Source organism: Eriocheir sinensis, unplaced genomic scaffold (assembly GCF_024679095.1).
Source record: "Eriocheir sinensis breed Jianghai 21 unplaced genomic scaffold, ASM2467909v1 Scaffold347, whole genome shotgun sequence".
NCBI classification, from domain to species: domain Eukaryota; kingdom Metazoa; phylum Arthropoda; class Malacostraca; order Decapoda; family Varunidae; genus Eriocheir; species Eriocheir sinensis.
The window spans coordinates 291,940-319,838 of record NW_026111662.1 but is presented as its reverse complement, the minus strand read 5'-3'; the positions used below and the strand labels follow the sequence as shown (position 1 = coordinate 319,838).

General features: G+C 43.6%; 1 protein-coding gene and 2 long non-coding RNA genes across 9 annotated transcripts; 1 reads left to right on the top strand and 2 right to left on the bottom strand.

The window, feature by feature from the left end:
* Positions 1-251: 251 nt before the first annotated feature.
* LOC126991810 (uncharacterized) lies at positions 252-2,071 on the bottom strand. The gene is made up of 2 exons (XM_050850480.1): positions 1,400-2,071; positions 252-423 (listed from the first exon to the last, which is right to left on the bottom strand). The coding sequence occupies exons 1-2, from the start codon at positions 2,063-2,065 to the stop codon at positions 361-363; spliced, it is 729 nt and encodes a 242-aa protein (XP_050706437.1). The 5' UTR covers positions 2,066-2,071; the 3' UTR covers positions 252-360.
* A 7,836-nt stretch (positions 2,072-9,907) lies between these two features.
* On the bottom strand, positions 9,908-10,693 carry LOC126991815 (uncharacterized). Its single transcript, XR_007745874.1, has 3 exons — positions 10,557-10,693; positions 10,220-10,355; positions 9,908-10,021 (listed from the first exon to the last, which is right to left on the bottom strand). It is a non-coding gene; the product is annotated as an uncharacterized LOC126991815 (long non-coding RNA).
* LOC126991811 (uncharacterized) lies at positions 9,926-11,879 on the top strand. 7 transcript variants are annotated; one of them, XR_007745866.1, is made up of 3 exons: positions 9,926-10,054; positions 10,120-10,193; positions 10,790-11,879. It is a non-coding gene; the product is annotated as an uncharacterized LOC126991811 (long non-coding RNA). The 7 variants fall into 7 exon arrangements; XR_007745865.1 differs by having other exon boundaries at positions 10,120-10,261; XR_007745869.1 differs by adding an exon at positions 10,262-10,329 and having other exon boundaries at positions 10,012-10,125.
* Positions 11,880-27,899: the final 16,020 nt, after the last annotated feature.

Here is a 27,899-nt window from a genome sequence, read left to right as displayed (position 1 = left end):
TAACATCTTTTCTACAACTGATGTAAATGTAAATGTAAATGTAAATTCCATTGATTGGGCACATACCCATAATTTACCGACATATTAAAGATATTGGTAACTGGACCACTGAGGACCTCCTTGCACTCTTTCAGAATCCGTGGGAATACTTTGTCCTGCCCCGGCGATTTGTTTTTCTTCAACCTACCAATCTCATCCTGGACTACTTGCCTAGTGATGATCACATCCCTCATCTTGTCGTTCTCTTCGCCCTCATAAACCTGAACTCTCTCTGGAATGGTTGTTAGATCTTCCTGCGTGAAAACTGAGAGGAAATAGTCATTCATCATTTGACTCATATCTTTTCCATTCTCAACGAGCTCACCTGTGTTTGTTTTCAACGGTCAAATCCTGTCCCTTGTTTTCGTTCTGTACCTCTGTAAGCTGATATATAACAAAGAAAAATAATGTTATAGAAAGTAATGTTTGGGACAAATAGTATATACATAAACTTCGACAATGGTTCTTATTTAACAAGCAGCCAAGTCAAAAGTTGCTATAATGTTACTTGATTACTGAATTTGTTGAAGTACGTAGCAATATTTATGTAACTTTCTAAACTTAATGAACACCCCAAGAGACTCTAGTAAAACGAGAAAGTGTGTGTATGCCGTTTCATATCTTGTCCATGTAGGAGAGCATGTAACTTCTTGTAAAGCTTCTATATACGTATATCTTATGGACCATTAACCCGGTAGCAGCGACGGGACAAATTTGTGGCTTTACCGTGTAGCAGCGATTGTTATAGTAGGATATCAATGTATTATTATTATTATTATTATTTAGTATCACCACGAATTAGGCATACAATTGTCAATGGAAAAAACCCTCGACAGATAGATCACGCCACCTTATAGGAATGTCGTCCGTCAGTGTTTACCGTCTCAGTTTGTATACAAAGCATTTCATCAAGCTTGAGTCACCTTGACGTACGTGACCAATTGTAACAATTATTTTCCAACCTGTAACTCGTCACTCCTTCACGAGAGTCCGACTGACACACAACGGCAGTCGCTCTCGCTCCGACGCTCCTTGTACATAGGCTACGAATATATTCGCCTTAAGGAAGCTGAAGTCTTAATCAACGCCCTTTAAACGCCCCCCGGTAACCCGTTACACGATAGGCCAAATTTCTGCCATGATATGAACCTCCCAAAATAGACGATGTATTCACTGATCACAAATGCGTTGATATATATTATGAAATGGCTTGTGTGAATGATGTTTCTGTCTCATTATTTTGCTTAGATGGGACCTTTAACCTAACCTAACCTAACCTAAGAAACATGACCCCCGCAGCTACCGGGTTAAATGAAGTTTATACACTTAATTAAGTCAACAAAGCAGCAGTCTTACTCACCCACTGGTCCAGCACCCTCAGGCCCTCCACACAGCCGAGGCAGCTCACGGGCCGAATCGGAACGCACCCACGCCCTGGTCCTGGCCTGCTGCACGAGATCCACGGACGCCTGCATGTGGTCGGGGAACCTGGTCCAAGAAGCGATCTGAAGGACTTCACCGAGGTCATGGAAGAGCTACGGGTCATGGTAGACGGCCCTGCAGCGACCCCGGCAGGCAACGTGTGTACCGAGCCATGCAGGGAGGGGGAGGACAGAGCGAGGCTGGATGGGGGTGTCTGGAGGAGGCTGGAGGGATGGATAAGTGGGTCAAGGTCGTCGGTGAGTGTAGGCGGCCGGAAGGGGCACAAGGGGTATTTGGAGGGCCAGTACGGGGTCATGGAGACGGTGGAAAACTCAGGAAGACCAAACGAGGAAAAGGACTCGGAGGAAACAGCAGTGCCATCGGGAGCATCAGCAGCAGGAGCGGTAGCAGATGCCTTCGTCTCGGCAGCACCAGTAGTAATAATGCTGGAGGACGTCGTGAGGACGGAGGTATACAGGTAGCGGGGGAGGGAGTGGACCCACGGGAGGGCCTTGGGTAGCCGACTTGCAGGACTCTGGTTATTCCGCGCCAGGGAAGGGGGCGCTCTAGTCCTCCTCCTCCACCGCCTCGCTTCCGCCGTCATCTATCGACTTCGCTGTGGAAAAAAGACGACGTTAGAATATGGGTATGAAGTGATGGTGACAGGTACACACGGAGCACACACTCACCCTGCAGCACACCTGCATGAACAAGCACACCAGCAGCGAGAGAGAGAGAGAGAGAGAGAGAGAGAGAGTCTAAATATTTGAATTAATGTCCGTCTATGTAATCATGTCTATATAAATATATAAAAACACACACACACACACACACACACACACACACACATATATATATATATATATATATATATATATATATATATATATATATATGTGTATATATATATATATATATATATATATATATATATATATATATATATATATATATATATATATATATATATATATATATATATATATATATATATATATATATATATATATATATATATATATATTTTATTTTTTTTTTTTTTTTTTCCAAGAAAGGAAACAGCTCAAGGGCACACAAAAAAGTGAACAATAGTAAAAAAAACTCGCTTCTCGCTGCTTACAAAAAGAATCCAAAGAGGTGGCCGAAAGAGAGGTCAATTTCGGAAGGAGAGGTGTCCAGATACCCTTCTCCTGAAAAAGTTAAAGTTGTAGGCAGGAGGAAATACAGAAGAAGGAAGATTGTTCCAGAGTTTACCAGCGTGAGGGGTGAAAGAGTGAAGATGCTGGTTAACTTTTGCATAAGGTGTTTGGACAGTATAGGGATGAGCATGAGTAGAAAGTCGCGTGCAGCGGGGCCGCGGGGGGTGGGGTGGGGGAAGCATGCAGTTAGCAAGTTCAGAAGAGCGGTCACCTTGAAAATATCGATAGAAGATAGAAAGAGAGGCAACATGGCGGAAATTAAGAGGTAGAAGACTATCAGTAAGAGGAAGAACTGATGAGACAGAGCCTTATATATATATATATATATATATATATATATATATATATATATATATATATATATATATATATATATATATATATATATATATATATATATATATATATATATATATATATATATATATATATATATATATATATATATATATATATATATATATATATATATATATATATATATATCTATATATATATATATATATATATATATATATATATATATATATATATATATAGATATATATATATATATATATATATATATGTATATGCACATCCACCATCTGGCTAAAACTTCATTGTCATTCTATTATTATATACATATATGTTGTTTATCTCTCACCTAACTCTACTAACTATGTAAAATTCTTTGACAATTTGAACTCTAAAGTGGAGCACATCTTGACTCACTCTCCCTTCGCTGCAATCTCCATCTTGGGAGATTTCAATGTTCACCACCAGCTTTGGCTTTCATCCTCTTTCACTGACCAGCCTGGTGAACAAGCCTACAACTTTGCTCTCCTCAGCGACCTAGAGCAGTTGGTTCAGCACCCTACTCGTATTTCCGACAGTCTTGGAGACAGGCCCAACATTCTAGACCTCTTTCTTACCTCTAATCCTTTTCCTTACTCTGTCAAACTGTTCTTCCCGCTGGGATCCTCCGATCATGACCTTATTTATGTATCCTGTCCTATCACTCCTGTACATCCTCTGGACCCACCGAAGAGGCGATGCTTTTGGCATTTTGCTTTAGCTCGTTGGGATGACCTGAGGACATACTTTTCCGATTTTCCGTGGAATGATTACTGCTTCCAGGAGAGAGACCCCAATGTGTGTTCCCTGCACATCACAGAGGTGATTGTCTCTGGAATGGAGGCATACATTCCACGTTTTTTCTCTACTCCTCACGCTAAAAAGACTTGGTTTAATCATGCTTGTTCACGTGCTGTCAATGATAGAGAGGCAGCTCACAAAAGGTACCAGAGCCTTCAAACTCCCGCTTGCTTTGACCTTTACATTTCAGCCCGGAATCGTGCCAAATCTATTCTCCGACTTACCAAAACTGTTTTTATCGATAGAAAATGGCAATACCTTGCTTCTTCTAATTCGGCCTGTGACTTCTTGCATCTAGCAAAAAATATCTCCTCCAATTTCACTTCTTCCTCTTTCCCTCCTCTCCTTAATCTTGACGGCAGCACTGCCGTCTCATCTGTGGCTAAGGCTGAACTCTTCGCTTAAACTTTATATCTGATCGCCAGTATGGGTTCCGCATGGGGCGTTCTACTGGCGATCTTCTTGTTCTCTTAACCGACTCTTGGTCATCCTCTCTTAGCCGTTTCGGTGAAACTTTCTCAGTTGAGCTAGACATATCGAAAGCCTTCGAAAGAGTATGGCACCAGTCTTTGCTCTCTAAACTGCCCTCTTTCGGATTCTATCTCTCTCTCTGCTCTTTTATCTCCAGTTTCCTTTTCGGCCGTTCCATCTCTGCGGTGGTACACGGTCACTGTTCTTCCCCTAAACAGTGGTGTTCCACAGGGCTCTGTCCTATCACCCACCCTCCTCCTGTTATTCATCAATGATCTTTCCATAACAAACTGTCCTGTCCACTCATACGCCGACGACTCCACTCTGCATTATTCAACTTCTTTCGATAGAAGGCCATCCCAACAGGAAGTACACGACTCCAGACTGGAGGCTGAATGCTTAGCCTCAGACCTTGCTATCATTATGGCAGAAGGAACTTTGTGTCCTTCAATGCCTCAAAAATTCAATTTCTCCACCTATCAACTCGACACAATCCTCCAAACACCTATCCCCTATTCTTCGACAACACTCAGCTGTCACCTTCTTCAACACTAAACATCCTCAGTCTATCCTTAACTCAAAATCTTAACTGGAAACTTCATATCTACTCTCTCGCTCAATCAGCTTCCTCGATGTTGGGCGTTCTGTATCGTCTCCGCCAGTTCTTCTCCCCCGCGCAGTTGCTATTCATATACAGGGGCCTTGTCCGCCCTCGTATGGAGTATGCATCTCACGTGTGGGAGGGCTCCACCCACACAGCTCTTCTGGACAGAGTGGAGGCTAAGGCTCTTCGTCTCATCAACTTTCCTCCTCCTACTGATAGTCTTCTACCTCTTAAATTCCGCCGCGATGTTGCCTCTCTTTCTATCTTCTATCGATATTTCCACGCTGACTGCTCTTCTGAACTTGCTAACTGCATGCCTCCCCCCCTCCCGCGGCCCCGCTGCACACGACTTTCTACTCATGCTCATCCCTTTACTGTCCAAACCCCTTATGCAAGAGTTAACCAGCATCATCACTCTTTCATCCCTCACGCTGGTAAACTCTGGAACAATCTTCCTTTATCTGTATTTCCTCCTGCCTACGACTTGAACTCTTTCAAGAGGAGGGTATCAGGACACCTCTCCTCCCGAATCTGACCTTGCTTTTGGCCACCCCTTCTGATTCTTTTATGGGAGCAGCGATTAGCGGGCAAGAATTATGGCGCCATTATAAATAACTATATGAGCCTTAACGGGCTCGGGCCAACCATCAGGCCCTAAAAAGGCTATATATATATATATATATATATATATATATATATATATATATATATATATATATATATATATATATATATATATATATAGATATATCTTTATATATATATATGTTTGTTTGTGTGTGAGTGAATGTATGTATGTGTGTGTATGTATGCTTGTGAGTGTGGTCAGGAGGAGGATGGGGAGGAGATGAGAGAGAGAGAGAGAGAGAGAGAGAGAGAGAGAGAGAGAGAGAGAGAGAGAGAGAGAGAGAGAGAGAGAGAGAGAGAGAGAGAGAGAGAGAGAGAGAGAGAGAGAGAGAGACGGACAGACAGACAGACGGAGAGAGCATCATCGGTTAGGTAACAAACAAAAAATAAAGATAATCTAACAACAAACAAGAACGAGAAATGGACTCGGCGGGACACAGCACGCGGAGAACTGACATCAGGAGGGCAGCCAACGCAACAGTGACGACCAAGAACATGTACAAGTCAGGGCGGGCAGAGGGCGAGCAGGTGGAGAGATTACATTAGATCATTGGCCGGAGCAGGATGGAGTACACTAACATCAAACAGAGAAAGGTAGAGGAACAGACAACTGGGAAAGGCCTTTGTAATAGACTAGTAATAACTTACGATGATGAATATTAGAGTATTGCAGTCACTTAAGTTAGAGCATTTGCCGGAGCAAGATGGCGTAATCTAACATCAAACAGAGAAAGGTGAAGGAATAGAGATGAACCATTGCGAAAGACCTCTGTTCCGCCATAGACTGACGATATGAAGTGTACAGTGTCAGTCCCTAAAGTTAGAGCATTTACCAGAGCAGGATGAAGAGGTCTAACACCTAACATAGAACGGTGGAAGACGTTGGGAAAGGCCTTTGTTTTGTATTGGACTAGCAAGGCCTTAAGATGAAGATTAGATGAAGTTTGAGTATTTGCCAAACCACGATGGAGTATAATATCAGGGAAAGGTGGAGGACGCTGGGAAAGGCCTTTGTTTTGTATTGGACTAACAAGGCCTTAAGATGAAGATTAGATGAAGTTTGAGTATTTGCCAAAGCATGATGGAGTATAATATCAGGGAAAGGTGGAGGACGCTGGGAAAGGCCTTTGTTTTGTATTGGACTAACAAGGCCTTAAGATGAAGATTAGATGCAGTTTGAGTATTTGCCAAAGCATGATGGAGTATAATATCAGGGAAAGGTGGAGGACGTTGGGAAAGGCCTTTGTTTTGTATTGGACTAACAAGGCCTTAAGATGAAGATTAGATGCAGTTTGAGTATTTGCCAAAGCATGATGGAGTATAATATCAGGGAAAGGTGGAGGACGTTGGGAAAGGCCTTTGTTCTGCAGTGGACTAGCAATGGCTGAAGATGAAGATTATATTAGTTAAGAGTATTTGCCAAAGCACGATGGAGTAATATATCAAACAGAGAGGGGTGGAGGACGTTGGGAAAGGGTTCTATGGTGCAGTGGACTAGTCATGACTGAGGATTATGAGGACCAGAGTGGGGTTAGGTTAGGTTAGGTGGGATTAGAATAGGTGGATGACGTTGGGAAAGGCCTCTATGCCGCAGTTGACTGGAAATGGGTGAAGATAATGAAGATCCGAGAGGGGTTAAATTAGGTTAGGTGGGGTTAGGAGAGGTGGAGGACGTTGGGAAAGGCCTCTATGCTGCAGTGGACTAGAAATGGGTGAAGATTATGAAGATCCGAGTGGGGTTAAATTAGGTTAGGTGGGGTTAGGAGAGGTGGAGGACGTTGGGAAAGGCCTCTATGCTGCAGTGGACTAGAAATGGGTGAAGATTATGAAGATCAGATTGAATAGTGACGTTAGGTGGGGGTTAGGATAGGGGGAGGACGTTGGGAAAGGCCTCTATGCTGCAGTGGACTAGTAATGGGTGAAGATTATGAAGATCAGAGTGAATAGTGACGTTAGGTGGGGTCAGGTTCACGGGAGCTGCCTTGTATACGCCCACCGGCCTCTTGCAGACTCCTTGGTTAGTATTGGCAGACACTTCCGCCTCTCACACCAACTATTTCCAAAGGCCAAAAAGGGGATCAATTGGGTTCTCATGAGAGTGTTTTCAGGTTCATGGTACAGAAGAAGAATCAAACTACTACTAGGACCATTAAAATACTCCTGGAAATACCGAAAACTCATACGAAAACCGTGTCAAATATGTGAGCTCGGGCGCCGAAATGGGTTAAGATTCGTTTTAGGTCCGTGCCAGTATCTCATTACCTACTTTATGAAACATCAGTATCTCTTCATATATCTTTTCTACAAACCTTCAACAGTCACGGAAACGCTTTGAAAATCCAATTCAAGGCCTCTTTTTTTACTCCTGAAAATAGGGGATAATGTTTACGAAAGCGTGTCGCCTCCTCTGGCGGCGGCCGCGGCGATGCTGCAGCTGCTGTTGCGAGAAATACCTCCTCACTGAAATAAGTCACATATACATGTGGGGGGGGGGGGGTCAATGGGGGGCTGGTTAGAAGGGGCGGTCGAGGGGGGCGCAGACCCCCCGTTAGTAGGTCGTAAAGTTCGGTTGGAGTAATTTAACTATGCTCCCCGACCCTAAACCCTCTGCGAGATATTTCACGGCTGCGGCGACTGCAGCGTCGCCGCGGCCGTCGCCAGAGGAGGTGACGCACTTTCGTAAACATACAGCACGTTTGTAAGTGGAGGAAGAAAAGGAGGAAGAGGAGGAAGCAGCGGAAGAGGTGGAGGAAGACTTTAATCCAGACCCAATAATTCGTAGATAAAACTTTCTTCTCATAAGGATTGATCCCCATTTTGCTTCCCCATCTCTTTCAAAACATTTACCCGTTCAGTCATTTTTTCCGACATACTCATAGAATAAGTTCCGCACAATGGTAATATAAATAAAAATAGCTGCATGCTGAACTTTCATCAACATCAAATGAAACTCCTATGATGTGAAAAATCAACGAAAGAAAAGAAAAAAGAGAAAAAGCACTTGATGGAAGCTAGTTTTTTCGTTTGTTTGTGTTAGGAGAAGTGGTGCACAGACTTTTTTGTGTGGTATTGTTTTACCTTTGAGCTGCTTCCTATGTTGCGAAAATAAACAGATAAATGGGAGAGAAAAAAATAGAAAAAGCATATTATGGTGAGTGTTTTCTGATGGTGGGAGAAGTGGTTATGTTTTTGTGTGTGTGCTGTGTGTTAATGTTTGCCTGCTATGATGCGAAAATAAATATATAAATGAGAGAGAGAGAAAAAAAAAAAAACATGATGGTGAGTGTTTTCTGATTGTTGGAAAAGTGGTTGGTGTTTTTTCAGTGAGTGTGTTTTGTTTTGTCTTTGAGCCGCCTCCTGTGATGCCAAGAAATGATTAAATAATTAACAGTGCATATCCTTAACCAAACAAGAGGACACTCGACTTATACATGACAACTCCTAGGCCGGTATTCTCAGACGCTTCTGTCTCTCATACCAACTTTTTTCCACGGGGGTCAAAGCAGATCAGTCGGATTCTCATGAGTGTTTTTTTTAGGTCCATAGTACAGATAGGAGGTCAGACTACCACCAGGGTCATTAAACTACCCCTGGCAATACCCACAACGCCTACGAAAGCTGTGTGTGTGTGTGTGTGTGTGTGTGTGTGTGTGTGAGAGAGAGAGAGAAAGAGAGAGAGAGAGAGAGAGAGAGAGAGAGAGAGAGAGAGAGAGAGAGAGAGAGAGAGAGAGAGAGAGAGAGAGAGAGAGAGAGAGAGAGAGAGAGAGAGAGAGAGTGAGAGAGAGAGAAATAAATTCATAGATGGAGAGCAAGGATGAAAGAAAGGGAGAAATAAAATGAAGTAGAGAAGAGAAAAATAAAGAGACAGACGACTTAAGAGAATTGGGCCCCGATGCGAATGTTAGGAAACTCTAGCGGGCCGTCCTCGTGAGCGTCAGCACTCACACTGGTGTTTTCTCTCGGCACGTGTGTGGGTGCAATGTACACCTGAATGATGTTAATTGGTGAACAGCTTCCTACCAAGTAAAATCAATCCATCAATCAATCAGAGAAGGAAAATATAATAAAAAAGAAAAATTGGAATGAGAAAGAAAAGGGAAACGGATGCTGCGTCGCAAGCCGTCGCGAGGATTCCTTTGGATGCTTGTGCGCGTTTCCCAGGCCCGTCGGTCTTCCATCCCTGAACCGATAAACGCGGTGACCGGCGCCTTCACAGTAATTATCATTAATTTTATAATCCAGTCTGGTAGTTTTAAGAAGCGAGTTCTTGCATCCTCACCTCGGCGGGGGTGTGGAGCGCCAGCGAGCCCAAGGTCTCCCTGGCGAGCATGGCAGGACTGGAGGGCTCCAGGCAGGGCTCCTCGGCGTCCCTCGGGGCCCCGACGGAGGTGCCGGAGATCTTCCGGCTACAAACCCGGGCAGGTGGAGCTCGTTAGCCGTGGTAGGCAGTCTGCCTAGGAGAGCAAACTCCGAACAATAAACCCGGGCAGGTGGAGCTCGTTAGCCGTGGTAGGCAATTCACCTAGGAGAGCAAACTCTAAACAAACCCGGGCAGGTGAGGCTCGTTAGCCGTGGGAGGCAATTCACCTAGGAGAGCAAACTCTAAACAAACCCGGGCAGGTGGAGGTCGTTAGCCGTGGGAGGCAATTCACCTAGGAGAGCAAACTCCGAACAATAAACCCGGGCAGGTGGAGGTCGTTAGCCATGGTAGGCAATTCACCTAGGAGAGCAAACTCCGAACAATAAACCCGGGCAGGTGGAGGTCGTTAGCCGTGGTAGGCAATTCACCTAGGAGAGCAAACTCCGAACAATAAACCCGGGCAGGTGGAGGTCGTTAGCCGTGGGAGGTAATTCACCTAGGAGAGCAAACTCCGAACAATAAACCCGGGCAGGTGGAGGTCGTTAGCCGTGGGAGGTAATTCACCTAGGAGAGCAAACTCCGAACAATAAACCCGGGCAGGTGGAGGTTGTTAGCCGTGGGAGGTAATTCACCTAGGAGAGCAAACTCTAAACAAACCTGGGCAGGTGAGGCTCGTTAGCCGTGGTAGGCAGTTCACCTAGGAGAGCAAACTCTAAACAAACCCGGGCAGGTGGAGGTCGTTAGCCGTGGTAGGCAATTCACCTAGGAGAGCAAACTCCGAACAACAAACCCGGGCAGGTGGAGCTCGTTAGCGTGAGCAGTTCACCTAGGAGAGCAAACCTGAGCAAAAACCCGGGCAGGTGGAGCTCGTTAGCGTGAGCATTTTACCTAGGAGAGCAAACTCCGAACAATAAACCCGGCCAGGTGGAGGTCGTCAGCCGTGGTAGGCAATCTGCCTAGGAGAGCAAACTCCGAACAATAAACCCGGCCAGGTGGAGGTCGTCAGCCGTGGTAGGCAATCTGCCTAGGAGAGCAAACTCCGAACAATAAACCCGGGCAGGTGGAGGTCGTCAGCCGTGGTAGGCAATCTGCCTAGGAGAGCAAACTCTAAACAAACCCGGGCTTGTGGTGCTCGTTATACTGTCGTAGACAATCCACGCGATGGGAACATCAAAGAAAAGGAAAATAAAAAGGAACACCAGAAAAATGGAAAATACAGAAACGAAACATCAAGAAAAGAAACAAAAAGATCATCCACCTTTAGGCCCTAACATCGCCAAAATTATGGATGGGTCTCTTCTGGGGAGAAAGCGGCTCATCCAGACCAAAGAACATCAACCAAAGGATGATATGAATAAATGAAATAAAAAAAAACAAAGAAAAACACATCAAGGAAAGAAAAATATAACAAACATCATCCACCTTCCGGCCCTGACTAACATCACCAAAATTATGGGTGGGTCTCTTCTGGGGAGAAAGCGGCTCACCCAGACCAAAGAACATCAACAAAGGATGATATAGAAAAGAACACCAAAAAAAATGGAAAAAGATCAGAAAAAACATCGAAAAAGAAAAGCAACAGAAATAAATGAACAACATCAAGAAAAGATAAATACAAAGAAGCATCATCCACCTTTCGGTCCCAAACAACATCACCAAAATTATGGATGGGTCTCTTCTGGGAGGAAAGCGGCTCATCCAGACCAAGGAACATCAACCAAAGGATGATAGAAAAAAAGAACATCAAAAAGCATCAATAAGAAGTAAAAGAAAAAGAACAGGAAAACATCGAAACAGAAAACTAAAGCAATAAAAAGAACGAAAAACACGACATCAAGAAAATGAAATAAAACAAACATCATCCACCTTTTGGCCCTAACAACATCTCCAAAATTATGGGTGGGTCTCTTCTGGGAGGAAAGCGGCTCACCCAGACCAACGAACATCGACAAAAGGATGATAGGAAAAAAGAACACCAAAAAAGAACATCAAAAAAGAAAACCAACACCGAGAAAACACAAAGGAAAAAAGAACGAAAAAGAAAAGAAAAAGAAAACAAATAGAAAAAAGAAAAGAAAGAAAAGGAAAAAAAAATAACAAAAAAAAATAATATAAATATATAAATAAATAAATACAGAATATAGTAAAATTAACTAACTGACTCTAACTGCTTAACTAACTATCAAACTATCTACTTAACTAACCTACCTAACTAACGGAAATAAAGCTGTTTGACTACCCATTAACAAACAAACTAACAAACCACTTAACGATCTAACATGGATAGTGAGGTAAGGTGGGATTAGACTTACAGGAGCTGCCTTGTATAGACCAACCGGCCTCATGCAGACTCCTTACGTTCTTATGTTCGTTTACGTTTAAGAATATGGCCCTTAAACCCCATCCACACCTGTACTAATACCTGACAGGTTGGGTGACTCCTTCTACCTCTGCCTGTTTCCTCTCCTGCTACTGTCTCCGCTATCAGCACACAATCTTCCCTCAACCATAAAACCCACACCTAACCTAACCTAACCTTCCTGTATACTCCATTCACACCTGTGCTAATACCTGGCTGGTTGGGTGACTCCTTCTACCTCTGCCTGCCTTCCCTCCTGTTACTCTCTCCGCTATAAGCACAAATCTTCCCTCCCCCATAAAACCCACACCTAACCTAACCTAACCTTCCTGTATACCCCTTTCGCACCTGTACTAATACCTGGCTGGTTGGGTGACTTCTACATCTGCCTGCCTCCTCCTGTTGCTGTCTCCGCTATCAGCACACAATCTTCCCTCAACCATAAAACCCACACCTAACCTTCCTAACCTAACCTTAATGTATACCCTTTCATACTTGTGCTAATACATGACTGGCTCACTTCCCTACAGTCAACCACTAACACCTCCAACCCCCCCCGCTCCCACACACACACACACGCATAAAACTATCAAACCCTCATTTAAAACAATATATCAAACACTCACAAGAAAAAAACACCAGGACGCAACACTGTATAAGGCAAAGATGATGGTGAGAAGAGGGGTGAAGGTGGGGGGGGGGGGGGGGGGAGGTCACACAATAACCTACGCATTACCCCTCCGTCCCCTTGGCCCGTGGCCCCGCGCAGGTAACAGCAGACCCCCTCAGCCGGCGACACAGGACCGATTGTGACACGCAGGTTACCTCATTTTACCTTTTCCAGGCTTACCCATTTCACTGACTCACGCGTGAGGAGGAGGAGGAGGAGGAGGAGGAGGATAAAATAGCAAAGGAAAAAGACGACGAGGTGGAGGTCAAGAAAGGGGAGCTAGCGAGAGGGAGAAAAAGGAGGAGGAGGAGGAGGAGGAGGAGGAGGAGGAGGAGGAGGAGGAGGAGAAACTCAACGTGGAGGGTAAGGTAGTGGAGGCTGCGGGGTCAGCTAAGCTCCGCACCATTATCCCCTATTTTCAGGAGTAAAAAAAAAGTCCTTGAATTGGATTTTCTAAGTGTTTCCATGACTGTTGAAGGTTTGTACAAAAGATATATGAAGAGATACTGATGTTTCATAAAGTAGATTATGAGATACTGGCACGGACCTGAAACGAATCTTTACCACGAAATGTTTAAGAATATGGCCCCTTATGTTCTTACGAGTATAGAGGTTTTGCAGTGACGTCACGAAATAGCGTCATCTGCACCTTGTGCGTCGTCTGCAAACCCTCTGGTGGTCCCCTCCCCAGCAGAGCGAGCGGACGCACCACGTGTGCCCCATCCCTAAGTCACTACCCGCGGGCAAATGGCAGGACCTTCAGCATCATTTGTGTTAAGTGATTACGCGAAATCGCTTGAGAATGCTGCGAAGCTAAGATACATCGAACAAATCAGTGCTTTTGGAGGAGGAGACTGGTAGACTGGCTGTCTAGCTGCCTGGCTGGCTGGTTGACTGGTGGGTTGACTGGTTGCCTGGTGGGTTAATTGGCTGGCTGATTGGTAAGCTGACTGTCTGTCTAACAGACCGACTGGATGGCTGATTGGTTTATTGGATGACTGACTGGGTGGTTGACTGACTGGCTGATTGGTTAACTGGCTGGCTGATTGGTTAACTGGCTGATTGGTTGGTTAGCTGACTGTCTGGCTGGTCGGTTGACTAGCTGTCCCTCTGCCTGGCCGATCTCCTGTTGCTGACCAGTGATACCCAGGTAGGCAGCACAGGCAGGCAAACAGGAGAGGGCAAGTGACGACAGGTGAGGGCAGGTGACGGCAAGTCACCTTACACTACGCACTCTTGGTCACTTCACTGCGTACACTTATATACTCCACCCAGCACTGAGCTCTGTCCCTCTCTGCACTTTGCCTCCACTGAGTTTCCTTTCCTATTTTCTTCCCCTGCTTGAGCGCCGGCATGCGTGTTTACCTCCGCCAGCTCATGTAAATCCCGTTCCAGAGTAATCCCCCGCCACATAATAAGCTAGGGGACCCCGGACAATACCTAAATGAGTGTTAGCTCATGTAATAATCTGATGTCTTCCCTGTAATATATCTTTGACAAATTGAGCACTGCAGAGTCGAGATGAAGCAGACGGCCGCCAGTTCTCCCTCCTCATAGCTGTTATCCACTTCCCCCGCTGACATGATTTCATTATTCAAGAAATAAACCGTGGAAAAAACCCCGGGAGTCCCCGCCATTTTGATTGAGAGAGCGGGAAGATGCATCACTAGAAGGCGGGAGCAGAGCGCTATTTCAGATCATATTCGTTATTACTGCCATAGCTGAGCTATGTGTGGGATGCATGACCCACTATTACCTAGTGCATGTGTTAGGTTATCAATAATGAATAATAATCCATAGCCGTAGGGCGTTTAGCATAGGTGTAATGCAGAAAAAACGAGATATCAGTGTGGCGAGAGCTGGCATCTTGACCGCGGCCGGGGCGCTGAGCCTTGTGGGTCTTGCCGCTCCCCGCAGCATTCTTCCACCCAGACTCCAACGAGACTAGACGTCCCTCTACTTGTTACTTGTTACTTGTGTTTCTTATTTATCTGGTCCCACTTCCGCCGAAGCGCTCTGCAGGACCCACATATTTTAATTCATTAAATTTTCAATATTGATCACAACTTATATGCCATGTTAATTGTCAATGTTTCCATGTCAAAGCAGTCAGAGAACAGAAAAGTTTTTAGTTCTTTCTTAAATTTGGAGAGATCCTTTGTTCTTTTAATGTCAGGAGGGAACTTATTGTACAGTCTTGGGGCGGCAGAACTGAAAGCGCGCAATCCAACATTTGAAGAGTACCGCGGTTCATGAAGTGTGATTCCAGAAGTGGCTCGGCGAGTGTTAATGCCTTCACCTGGCTGTATTTCGTGTAATAATTATCTCAAATACGGTGGACGGCCAGTAATCAAAGCTTGGTGTGTCAAAACACATAACTTAAATACTATCCTTGCTTTTATTGGCAACCAGTGGAGCTCTATCAGAACAGGAGTAATTCTCTCTCGTGGTGGAATTCCTTTGATTAATCTCTTTCTAATCACTGTCCCTGTTGCGCTAGACATATCGAAAGCCTTCGATAGAGTCTGGCACAAGTCTTTGCTTTCTAAACTGCCCTCTTTCGGATTCTATCCCTCTCTCTGTTCCTTTATCTCCAGTTTCCTCTCCGGCCGTTCTATCTCTGTGGTGGTAGACGGTCACTGTTCTTCACCTAAAGCTATCAACAGTGGTGTTCCACAGGGCTCTGTCCTATCACCCACTCTCTTCCTGTTATTCATCAATGATCTTCTTTCCATAACAAACTGTCCTGTCCACTCATACGCCGACGACTCCACTCTGCGTTATTCAACTTCTTTCAATAGTAGACCCTCTCAACAAGAAGTACACGACTCCAGACTGGAGGCTGCAGAACGCTTAATCTCAGACCTTGCTATCATTTCCGATTGGGGCAGAAGGAACCTTGTGTCCTTCAATGCCTCAAAAAATCAATTTCTCCACCTATCAACTCGACACAATCTTCCAAACACCTATCCCCTATTCTTCGACAACACTCAGCTATCACCATCTTCAACACTAAACATCCTCGGTCTATCCTTAACTCAAAATCTCAACTGGAAACTTCACATTTCTCTCGCTAAATCAGCTTCCTCGAGGTTGGGCGTTTTGTATCGTCTCCGCCAGTTCTTCTCCCCTGCGCAGTTGCTATCCATATACAGGGGCCTTGTCCGCCTTCGTATAGAGTATGCATCTCACGTGTGGGGGGGCTCCACTCACACAATTATTCTGGACAGAGTGGAGTCTAAGGCTCTTCGTCTCATCAGCTCTCCTCCTCCTACTGATAGTCTTCTACCTCTTAAATTCCGTCGCGATGTTGCCTCTCTTTCTATCTTCTATCAATATTTCCACGCTGACTGCTCTTCTGAACTTGCTAACTGCATGCCTCCCCCCCTCCCGCGGCCCCGCTGCACACGACTTTCTACTCATGCTCATCCCTATACTGTCCAAACCCCTTATGCAAGAGTTAACCAGCATCATCACTCTTTCATCCCTCACGCTGGTAAACTTTGGAACAATCTTCCTTCATCTGTATTTCCTCCTGCCTACGACTTGAACTCTTTCAAGAGAAGGGTATCAGGACACCTCTCCTCCCGAAATTGACCTCTCTTTCGGCCACCTCTAATGATTCTTTTTTTTAGGAGCAGCGAGTAGCGGTTTTTTTTATTATTCTTTCCTTTGTTTGTGCCCTTGAGCTGCCTCCTTTGTTGATAAAAAAAAAAAAAATCTCGCTGCTCTATTTAAGACCATCTGTAATTTCCTTAATTGGAGCTTTGGCAGGTTATAGTAGATTGAGTTGCAATAATCCACTCTTGATATGCTATTGTTAAAGATCAATTTCTTGATAGAATCTTCATCCAGGTATTTCTTGATAAAAGCAATATTTCTAAGGTGATATCCGGCAATCCTTACGACATTATTTATCTGACATTTCAGTGTCAAATTGGAATCCAACAACACTCCCAAGTCACGAACACTTTCAACAATATGAATTTCATTACCACTTATTCTCTTGCATTCTCTAGAAGGGCGAAGGGTACGTGGAGACATGGTCGAGGTTAGTAAATGGATGAAGGGCTTTAATAAGGGAGACATTCATAAGGTTTTGTTGGTAAGAGAACCGGGTAGGACACGAAGTAATGGGTTTAAACTGGATAAATTCAGATTCAACAGGGACATAGGCAAAAATTGGTTTACTAACAGGGTGGTGGATGAGTGGAATAGGTTTAGCAGTCATGTGGTGAGTGCCAATACAATTGTCACATTCAAAAATAGACTAGATAAATTCATGGACAGCGATATTAGGTGGGGTTAGATACACGGGAGCTTAGGGTCAAAGGAGCTGCCTCGTACAGGCCTACCGGCCTCTTGTAGACTCCTGCGTTCTTATGTTCTTATGTTCTTATAGTCATGTTACCGTCACTAAAATAACGTAGAGTGTCCTTCTTCCCCACAAGCATGAATTCAGTCTTATCATCGTTTAATTTCAATTGCTTATAATGCATCCAATCCTTGACTGAATTAATAACACTATTGATCTTAGCACTTGTATTTTCAATATCAGTGATGGAAAAGTAGAACTGGGTGTCATCAGCAAATAACTTGAATCCTACACCATGTTGTTGTAGTATCCTGGATAAACTAATCGTGTATATACAAAAAAAAAAAAAAAAAAAGGTTCCAGCACACTTCCTTGTGGAACTCCTCTTGTCAGAGCTTCATATGAAGAAAAACATTTTCCAATTTGCACACAATAACTTCTGGTTTGTAAATAACTCTCAAGATACTTTAACGCATTGTCTACCACTCCAATGTTCCTTAAGTCTTTTATAAGCAATTCATGAACAACCGTATCAAATGCTGCACTAAGATCTAGAAGAACCACTATAGCACATTTACCCCCATCCATCATTTCTAGTAAATCATTAACAACAGAACAAATAGTAGTCTCCGTAGAAAATATTGGCCTATATGCAGACTGACTATCAGGCAAGACATGGACCTTCTCCAAGTGTTCCATCAACTGCTCAATAATTGCATACTCTAATAACTTAGACAAAAAGGCAAATTTGATACTGGTCTATAAGAGCTTACATTTTGATAATCAAGTTTTCCCTTTAAGACTGGTTTTATAACAGCTCGCTTTTCAGAATCCGGAAATTTACTTGAAGAAATACTAGTATTGACAATTCTTAGCAAAATATCCATGAAACTAGGAAAATTATCTGCATCCATGATATCTAGTACAGGCAATGGGTCACTGGCACAATATGTTTTCTTAGCTTTCTTGAAAAGTCGAACAAGATCATCCTTCCTAATGATTTTAAAACATTGCAATCTACAATCCACCTCAACATCAGCAACAGGCATAAAAGGTGTTTACACAAATTCCGATACAATATTCATAATCTTTCTCTTGAAAAATTACAAAGTTATCCGCTAAATCTTTATCACAGAAACCATCGGAAGCTTTCTTCTCAAAGTAGTACCAGTAAGACTATTGAAAAGTTGATTTAATTTGTTCATATCTGATCCTGCCTCAAGAATTTTAGTATGATAATAGTTTCTTTTACTCCTACTTATCAAGTCATTATAGCGATTTCTCACATTTTTATAATCCTCCCAGGCCACAACAGATCCCTCATTTCTCCATTTACGTTCCTTGCGTCGTTTCTCTCTTTTCAGAGTCAAAATTTCACCATTAAATCAGGGCGATCTATCCTTGACAGTAATGACCTCTAGGATCGGACACACATTGTTATATTGTGTCTTAATCACCTCATTATAAGTGTCAGTAAGACAATTCACACAATTTGATTTAAATAACAAATCATTGTGAACACACTCTCCAGTCATATCTTCATAAAAAGTCTGACTAATTTCACTGATAAATGTAGCAGCAGAGAAACCCACCTTATTCCTATAATAAATTTTCTTAGTTACCTTACATATTGACAATAGTAATTTAAATGTTATGAGCCTGTGAACTGGGGAAATAGTAAATTCATGTTCAACATCCACCCTACCTATGAGATTGTTTACATCATCACTAATGACTAAGTCTAACACATGGCCAGTTGATGAAGTTATTATGCTCACCTTGTTTGACAACTGATAAGATTCAAGAAGCTCACAGAAAGAAACTGTGTTATGGTTTTCATGAGCATCCATCCATATATTGAAGTTACCAACAATAAAAACTTTAAAAGAAACCATATCAATTGAGTCCAACAATGCACCAAATTCATCAAAGAAGAGATTAACACTTGACCAAGGTGGCCTATATACAACAAGGTATGCTACCCACTGGATTTGATGCTTAAAACTAACCTCAATATATTCAAAACTTGATACTTTCACTCGTGTCAACACCCTCAGGTGAGAAAAAAATATTCGACAAGAAAATGCCTACACCACCCCCTCGTCTGCCCTCTCTGGGGCTATGAAAGAAAGTGTGAGTAGCAGGTGTCATCTCAGTAATTCTACTTGTGTCATGCTCATTCAACCAAGTCTCAGAAATAGCTAAAATATCAAGTGATTGCTCATTTAACATTTCCCTAATTTGAATACTCTTGTTACCCACAGATTGAATATTAACAAAAGCACAATTTAAATATTCAATAGTAGACCTAGACCATACTTTAAATATTCAATAGTAGACCTAGACCACACTTTAAATATTCAATAGTACACCTAGACCACACTTTAAATATTCAATAGTAGACCTAGACCACACTTTCAATATTCAATAGCAGACCTAGACCACAATTCAAATATTCAATAGTAGACCTAGACCACAATTCAAATAGTCAATAGTAGACCTGGACCACAATTTAAATATTCAATAGTAGACCTGGACCACAATTTAAATAGTCAATAGTAGACCTGGACCACAATTTAAATATTCAATAGTAGACCTCACCATCCTTCCGTGCCACGTGTCCGTCGTGGTGGTTTACCTGCCTTTGTAGTATCCACAAGTCAGGGTGATTGTGTACTGCAAGGCGAGGGAAGCATTTGGAAGGTCGAGAGGCGGCGTGTTGCAGAGAGGAACGAGAGAGGACTGAAGGAAGACTCCAAGACTCCAGACCACGAGGTAGACCAGGTGTGGTTTCGGCTTCGCCCATCTCCAGCTAAGTACATATTTTGCTAAGGATGTTTTAAGATAGTTAGCTAGGTAGATGTGTGCCTGGAATTAGCTTATTCCTTATTTTCCAGCGAGTTTCTTTGTTGCTGTAAATAAACTTGAGAGCAGGTTCATCTGGCCTTTGTTTGTTCTATGGGACAAATAATAAAGACGAGAAGGGGCTGTGAGTCTGAGAACTCAATTTTCAGGTACTTTATTTTATATTTTTTTGCTGAGAATTTTTTCGAGATCTCAAGAAGTCCAGACCTTTCAAGAACCCCACACCCGCTCTACTGGATTCGCTGGAAATCTATTAAATGACACAGCATCTCTCCCGTGTCGGTTAGAACATCCAACCACACAGCATACGTATCCCATGACGAACACAGAGTACTTGTGCTGCAGGTTCTGCAGCCGCCACTAAGGTTTGCTTTGATAACTGACCACCAAGATGGCCGTGCAGGCCCGCGACCCCGCACCCCCACTAATGACGTCAGCTGCAAAACCTCTATCGCATTCACTAAGTCTTCCCGATCGTTCTTAGGGGCTGAACAAGGAAGTAGAGGCGAGGTGATTTAGTTCGGGTCAAGGTGAGGCTGCAGGTTCTTAAGAGGCTTACGGGATGGTGCAGAAAGTCATGGAAGGAAAGTCTTTCAGGTTTAAGATCTAAAGGTTATTCACATCATTCGGTAACTCAGCAAATACTCGTCTGTGTGTGTGTGTGTGTGTGTGTGTGTGTGTGTGTAGGCGGGTGAATATGTGCGTATGTCTGGGGGGGAAGACGGGGTACGTGTATGTGTATGTGTGTGTATGTGTGTGTGTGTGTGTGTGTGTGTGTGTGTGTGTGTGTGTGTGTGTGTGTGTGTGGAGGCGGGTGAATATGTGTGTATGTCTGGGGGGGAAGACGGGTGTGTGTGTGTGTGTGTGTGTGTGTGTGTGTGTGTGTGTGTGTGTGTGTGTGTGTGTGTAAGCCATCTATCTATATTTATCTATCTGCACATTACGTCGATATCTGAATCTTTTTATCTATCTTTCCATCAGCCTATTATTCTATGTATTTCTATCAGTCTATGAGATGGAAGAGGCAGGAATTGGTTGTTTTTTTGTGGGTGTCATCACTAAAAATTATTATCCAAGCTTATGACGATTAAAAAATGTACAAATTGCAAATATTAACCTCGCCCTGATCCTCTTGTTTCAATCACATACAGAAGGAGATCTAAGTTATTAAGCAATAGAAACTCCACCAGTAAACGCAAGAAAGTGTAAATACTGACCTCTTCCTGATGCTCCAATTTCTTACATGTACAGAGAAATCTTAGGTCGGCACTGTCAGACCCTTCCACACCTCACATCAACAATTTCCAAAGGCCAAAAAGGAGGCAAATCAGGTTCTAATGAGTGTTTTTAGGGTTCTTGGTACAGAGGAAGGGCCAAACTACCACCAGGGCTTTAAAGCTACCCAAGGAAATGCCCAAAACTCCTAGGAAAACCGTGTCAAATATGTGTGCCTGCGCCGATATGTTTAAGAGTATGGGCCTAAGTTATTAAGCAAGACAGTTCGCGCGAGTGACGGCTCAGTAACTCCTCCTACTCTTCCTATTCCCTCCGCCTCTTCAGCCCACGTGCCGCGCCGCTAAAGCCTCTGAGCCACGGTTTTTACACGCGTAAAACTCAGCGTGATCAAAGCGGACACCTACTGTTTGATATCTATTCTTTGTTCCTGTCATTACAAGCGAGTCAGTACAGCCGCCGGCATCACAGTGAGCACGGCGGGATATTATTCATCAAGGGGCTGAATTCCGCGAACTTTAATGGATTATACACACACACACACACACACACACACACACACACACACACACACACACACACACACACACATACACAGTAGCACATCACGCCACACGTTTCATAACTAAGCGAATCCAGTCAAAGCAAACTTAATTAAAATTGTTTCTTTGTGAATAGTGGAACTAACGCGCCCTCGCCCCGGTGAAAAACGTGGGCGGAGTGGTTACCCCCGCGACAATTATCCGCGGCAATAACAGTCTGGAGACAAATGATTCCCCTGGACGTGGGGCGGCGGAAGACAGGGAAGGGAAGGAGGGGAAGGAATAGCTACAGGAAAGGAACACATAGGGATAGGAAGCGGAGAGATAGGACAGTAGGCTGGGATTTGGTTGTACGAGGGGCGGCGTGAAGCAGGGAAGGGAAGGAATAGAGCCAGTTAGGGATAGAAAGGCTAGGGATAGTAAGCGGATACAAGTCAGTAGGATGGGCAGGCTGGTGGACCTTAGTTGATGATTCGGCTGCACGAGGAGTGGGGGGGGGCAGGAAAATAGGGAAGGCAAGAGCACCAGGACAAGCAAGGGCAGGAAAGTTAGGGGAAGGCAGCGGGGATAGGACAGTAGACAGGGGGGACCGGCGAGCCTCAGCTGTTAACCCACTCGCTCGCTAACACAAAGAAACACAAAGGAAGAACAAACAACAGCAGACCTGCTGGTCCTTACGAGGTTGTTTGTGACAAGCTACACTAACTATCTAATCAAAGGTGGAAGATGAAGGACAGCAAAGGCGAAGGCTCCTCCCCACTCCCCCATCCCTCCAGCCAAAGCTGGCAGGAAAGGAAAAAGAACCATGCAGCATGGAAAAACTGCATGGAATTTATGTAGGAAAGAGGAAAGAACTACCATTACTGCTACCGCTAACCGGGCGATAAAAGCGGACAAGGACACCAGTATTCGAAAGAACTTAACGTTGTTACGATAATGAGTAATATCTTAGTTGCTGGTTGGATTCAAAACACTTGTCTAATCTATTCTTGAAGGCCGTAACTGTTGTACTATCAACGACATCACAAGGTAGAGAGTTCCAAACATTAACAACTCGATTGAAGAAGAAGTGTTTAGATTCGTGCGACTAGAATATTTTAACACTTATCTTCAAATTGTGATTTCTTCTTGTTCTATTTGATCGATCAATTGTAAAGTAATCTTCCGCATTAATATCACTGAATCCTTTGAACATTTTAAACACTTCTATTAGATCGCCTCGCATTCTTCGTTTTGATAGGCTGAATAAATTTACTTCTTTAAGCCTTTGTTCATATGACAAATTTCTCAACCTAGGAATCATCTTTGTTACTCTTCGTTGGACCCGTTCCAACTTTTCTATGTCTTTTCTGTAGTAGGGAGACCAAAACTGTACACAGTACTCTAGACGGGGTCGAACCAACGAATTATACAGTTTTAATATTACTTTTTCCGATTTATTGTTAAAGACTCGTCCGATGAAGCCAACCAATTTGTTTGCAGTTTTAACTACCTCTGAACAATGCTGACCGGGCTTTAAATCGCTTGATATAGTGATTCCAAGATCCTTTTCCTTACTTACTGCAGAAAGTTGTTGGCCATTCATTACGTACCGAACGCGATTGTTATTTTTTCCGATGTGCAACACTTTACATTTCTCAACGTTAAATTTCATTTGCCATTGATTGGCCCAACGTGCAAGTCGATCTATATCTGATTGTAAAGCTTCTTCGTCGAGTATCGCAGTTACTTTACTAGCAATTTTGTGTAATCAGAAAATTTTTATACTTTTCAAGTGAGCCCATCATCGATATCATTAACATAAATTAAGAAGAGCATGGGGCCAAGCACTGATCCTTGAGGTACGCCGCTTTTGACATCGAGCCAGTTAGATGTAACACCGTTTAGAGCTACTCTATGTTTCCGCTCAGAGAGTCAGTCCGTAAGCCAATTGTGAATTTTACCCGAGATACCGTGCGCCAGTAGTTTGCTGAGCAATCGTTGGTGGGGGACCTTATCAAATGCCTTTTGAAAATCCAGATATATGATATCTACTGATCTGCTTTCATCGAACACCTCAAAATATAGTGAAAAAATCAAGTAAGTTAGTCAAACACGAACGTTTACTACGGAAGCCATGTTGCGAATTATTTATTATATTATTTTCTTCGAAGAATTTCACCATATTGTCGCGAATGATAGTCTCCATTAACTTACAAACAATAGATGTCAGGCTAATTGGTCGATAGTTTCCTGGATGAGACTTGTCCCCCTTTTTGAAAATTGGTGTGACATTTGCAAGTTTCCAATCCGACGGAACTTTTCCAGCTGTTAAAGATTTATTGAATATGATGGAGAGCGGTTTACAAATTTGATGTTTGATTTCTTTTAAGACCCTAGGGGTAATTTTGTCTGGACCAGGAGCTTTGCTTACTTTAATCTTTTCAATTGTGCGTAAAATGTCACTTTCTACGATGAGCACGCCACTTAACATCTTTTCGGTCCTTCTAACCTCCGGCGGTTGAGGTGATAAACAATCTTCGTCGGTAAATACGGATGCGAAAAAGTTATTTAGGATTGTAGCCATTTCATTTTCATCGTTCGTGTGGTTACCATTTTCATTAGCAAGCGGTCCGATACCACAAGTGAGTGACTTTTTATTATTTACATAGCTAAAAAAATATTTAGGATTAGATTTACTTGTTTCCGCTATATATTCTTCAAGATTTTTCTTGCTTCGTTTTATTAATTTCTTGGTTTCGCGGCGAATTCTGTCCAACTCTAGTTTGTCAGCCTCGCTCTGAGATGATATGTACCTACTGTATACGCGTTTTTTAGGAGATAGGCTATTTTGAATTTCGTTATTCCACCATTTGGGTTTCTTCTTAGAAGCTGAACGTCTGTTACGATAGGGTACGCATATGCTTATGGCTTTGTTCAATATTGTGGTGAAGGCCCCCCAAGATTTATCAATATCTGTTTCCGCCGTGATTTCAGTCCAGTCAGAATTATTTAGAATTGATCGGAGTCTTACGAAATTCGCTCTCTGATAATCAGGCACCTTTTCTTTACTAGGAGTTACTTTACTTTCTTTCATATTGATGCTGAATGTGATTGTTCGGTGATCGCTAGAACTAAAAATTGGACCAACATTTACTTCGTTAACTAGATCAGCTGTCGTTGATAATATAAGGTCAAGTATATTATTTTCCCGAGTCGGTTCTTGAACGTGCTGATGTAAATCACTTTCTAGTAAATTTGTGTACAGGTCGAGCCCTGATGACAGTTCAACGGTTCACCCATCTTTTCACTGGCAAGTTAAAGTCCCCAACAATTACTGCCTCGCAACTGCTACTTGTTTCTAATAATAATTCACTTAATGCGTGGTCGATATCAAAAGTCTGCCTTGGCGGTCTGTAGATAAGTCCAATTACTATTTTACGAGATTTATTTTAATTTCAATGAAGACCGTGTCTACATTGGTTATAATATCTGTTTTCACGGATATTGGATGGAGAGAGTTGTGGATATAAAGATAACGCCTCCACCCTGTCTGTTCTCTCTTTCATGACTAAAATGGTATAACCCGGTAATCTATATTCCGCAATGAAATCTCTATTTGAAGTGTCTATCCAAGATTCTGTGACTCCGATGATGTGATAATGATTTGCAGCTGCGAGGACTTCTAAGTCTTCAAATTTGTTACGTAGGCTACGAGCGTTTACATAGCAAGCTTTAATGTGATTCGAGTCGGGAGTTTTGCGGGTTGAGTGCACCCTTACGGTGGAGCTGCTGGTGTTCTCGCCTCCGCGTTTTGGCTTTCGAAGAGCCACTTTGTCACAGAGCAGCCTCCGAAACGGGCTGCTCCAACAGGGTTTAAGTGAATGCCATCAGGAAGGAACAAGTCTGAATCGTAGTAAAAATTGTTCCACAAGTTAGCGAACTGGACGTTTTCTTGTGAGCAAAAGGACTGAAGTCTGTTGTTTGTGCTGAAGGCCTTACTGTAAAAGTTAGATTAGGCACCGACCCTCGGGAGGATTCCTGAGATTATGATGTTACTGGTATCCGTTTTACGTTTATACTGCTTGATCATGCGGCGGTATTTCTCAAGCAGTTCCTCAGACAGGGTTGTCTTTCCGTCATTCGTCCCCGCGTGAATGACAAAGAGGGTGTTTCGGTCGGCATTTCTCGTGACATCATCGCACGCTGCAGTGATGTCGTCCAGTCTGGCACCTGGATAGCAGTAACGTTTTCTGCGGCCGTTTGATGAACGACCACAGAACTCAACCAGCTGGCCACGCACCATGGAGTCCCCAACTAGGCGAGTCTCGAACTCATCCTCCATGGTGTCTGCCAGCACCTGGAACCTATTGAAGGTAGTGGGGGTCAGTAAATCCTTGGTTGCCTGCTTCGGTTTGGCTCCATTCCTTACAGGTTGGAACCCGCATCCTGTGAAGCAGGAAGAGAAGCGTTAGGTGGGGCAGGCTGGAAGTTGTCCTGTGAGGCAGGCTGAGGGTTAGCCTGTGAGGTAGGCTGGGGGTTAGCCTGTGAGGCAGGCTGGGGGTTAGCCTGTGAGGCAGGCTGGGAGTCAACCTGTGAGGCAGGTAACACGTCCTCCCGTGAAGCAGGAGGGTCGTCTGGAGAGGTCACAGTCTCAGTGGAGGCCTCTCACCATCGCTCCTCGGCTAATGGGTCGTCGGCAATATGGCGCCCTATATGAGCCTAACACGACTTTTATATTCGCGGCCTATAGAGCCGGTAGGCTTCTTCCAGGTGTGGCCTGATGGTCGGCCTAAGTTCTTCCCGGTGGGTCCTGATGGTCGGCCTAGCCCGTTCTGGCGCAGGCGAGTGTTTATAGTGGCGCCATCTTGCATTGGCTCATGCTGCCCTCCCGGAGCTCATCTTTAATCCTAGAATCTAGAGTCCGGGTTGATAGGTGGTCTTCTGGACAGCATGTGGGTAGTTTTAAGCCACTCGGCGGCGGCTGAAAAATCCCAGCTTGGTGGCACCGGGCGGGGATTGAACTCGCGTCCTCCTGAACGCGGTGCTGTTACTCTGTCGATTCAGCCACCGCCTCCCCAAACTGCTGCCCATAACGGTCCACTGTCACATGCAGAGGAAGAGGACCGTATATAAAATAATCGTGTATAAACTACGACTATCTAAGACTACAACGACTGCATTCCACAACGGTTCAGTGACATGCTGAGGAAGAAGACCGTATGTAAAGTAACCGTGTATAAACTGTAACACTGACTACTAGATCCTAAGTTAACAAGGAAGGAAGACTAGGGAAAATCTACAACACAGAACTTGAAAATCTATATAACTGACTCCATCATGAGTTAACAATAAAATGAAAAAAGAAAATGTTCATGAAGGAAAAAAAAGGAGCACTCTTGTTACTGATTCTTAAAAGACGAATCATCACAATCCACTTCATTCCATCCCTTTGAAATATTGCCACGTTCCTTGTGTGTGTGTGTGTGTGTGTGTGTGTGTGTGTGTGTGTGTGTGTGTGTGTGTGTGTGTGTGTGTGTGTGTGTGTGTGCGTGCGTGCGTCCGTGCGTGCGTGCGAGAGAGAGAGAGAGAGAGAGAGATTTACATAGATAGAAAGTCAGACCACACAGACCCCATGGTCCAGACTTGGTGGTCTGTCCTTAAACCTAAGTGATTTTACATTAATCAGAAGACTCCAAAACGTTGCATTTCTACTCTAGTTGATATTAAGTTGAAGGAAGTGACGGTCGAGCTTATTTTTGGAGTCAATCGTGTTACACTGGACCACTGATGATGGGAGCTTATTCCATTCTCGCACTACAACGTTGGTGAAGAAAAATTTGGTGCAGTCTGAATTTACTTGTCTACATCTGAGTTTTACGCCATTGTTCCTCGTGCGCAAAGTGTCATCGATCATAAACAATGTTGATCTGTCTACATTCGTGAAACCATTAAGTATTTTAAAACATTCGATCAGTTTTCCTCGGAGGCGACGTTTCTCAAGAGAACATGTTAAGGGTGAAAGCCTTTCTTCGTAGGATTTGTTGAGCAAGGATGGGATAATTTTCGTTGCCCGA

Excerpts from the sequence above, each read along its gene's own strand:
- LOC126991810 (XM_050850480.1), bottom strand. The coding sequence starts at position 2,065 with ATGACGGCGGAAGCGAGGCGGTGGAGGAGGAGGACTAGAGCGCCCCCT. Across the intron at positions 424-1,399 it reads TGAGGGTGCTGGACCAGTGG|CTTACAGAGGTACAGAACGA; the intron begins GTGAGTAAGACT and ends GTTATATATCAG.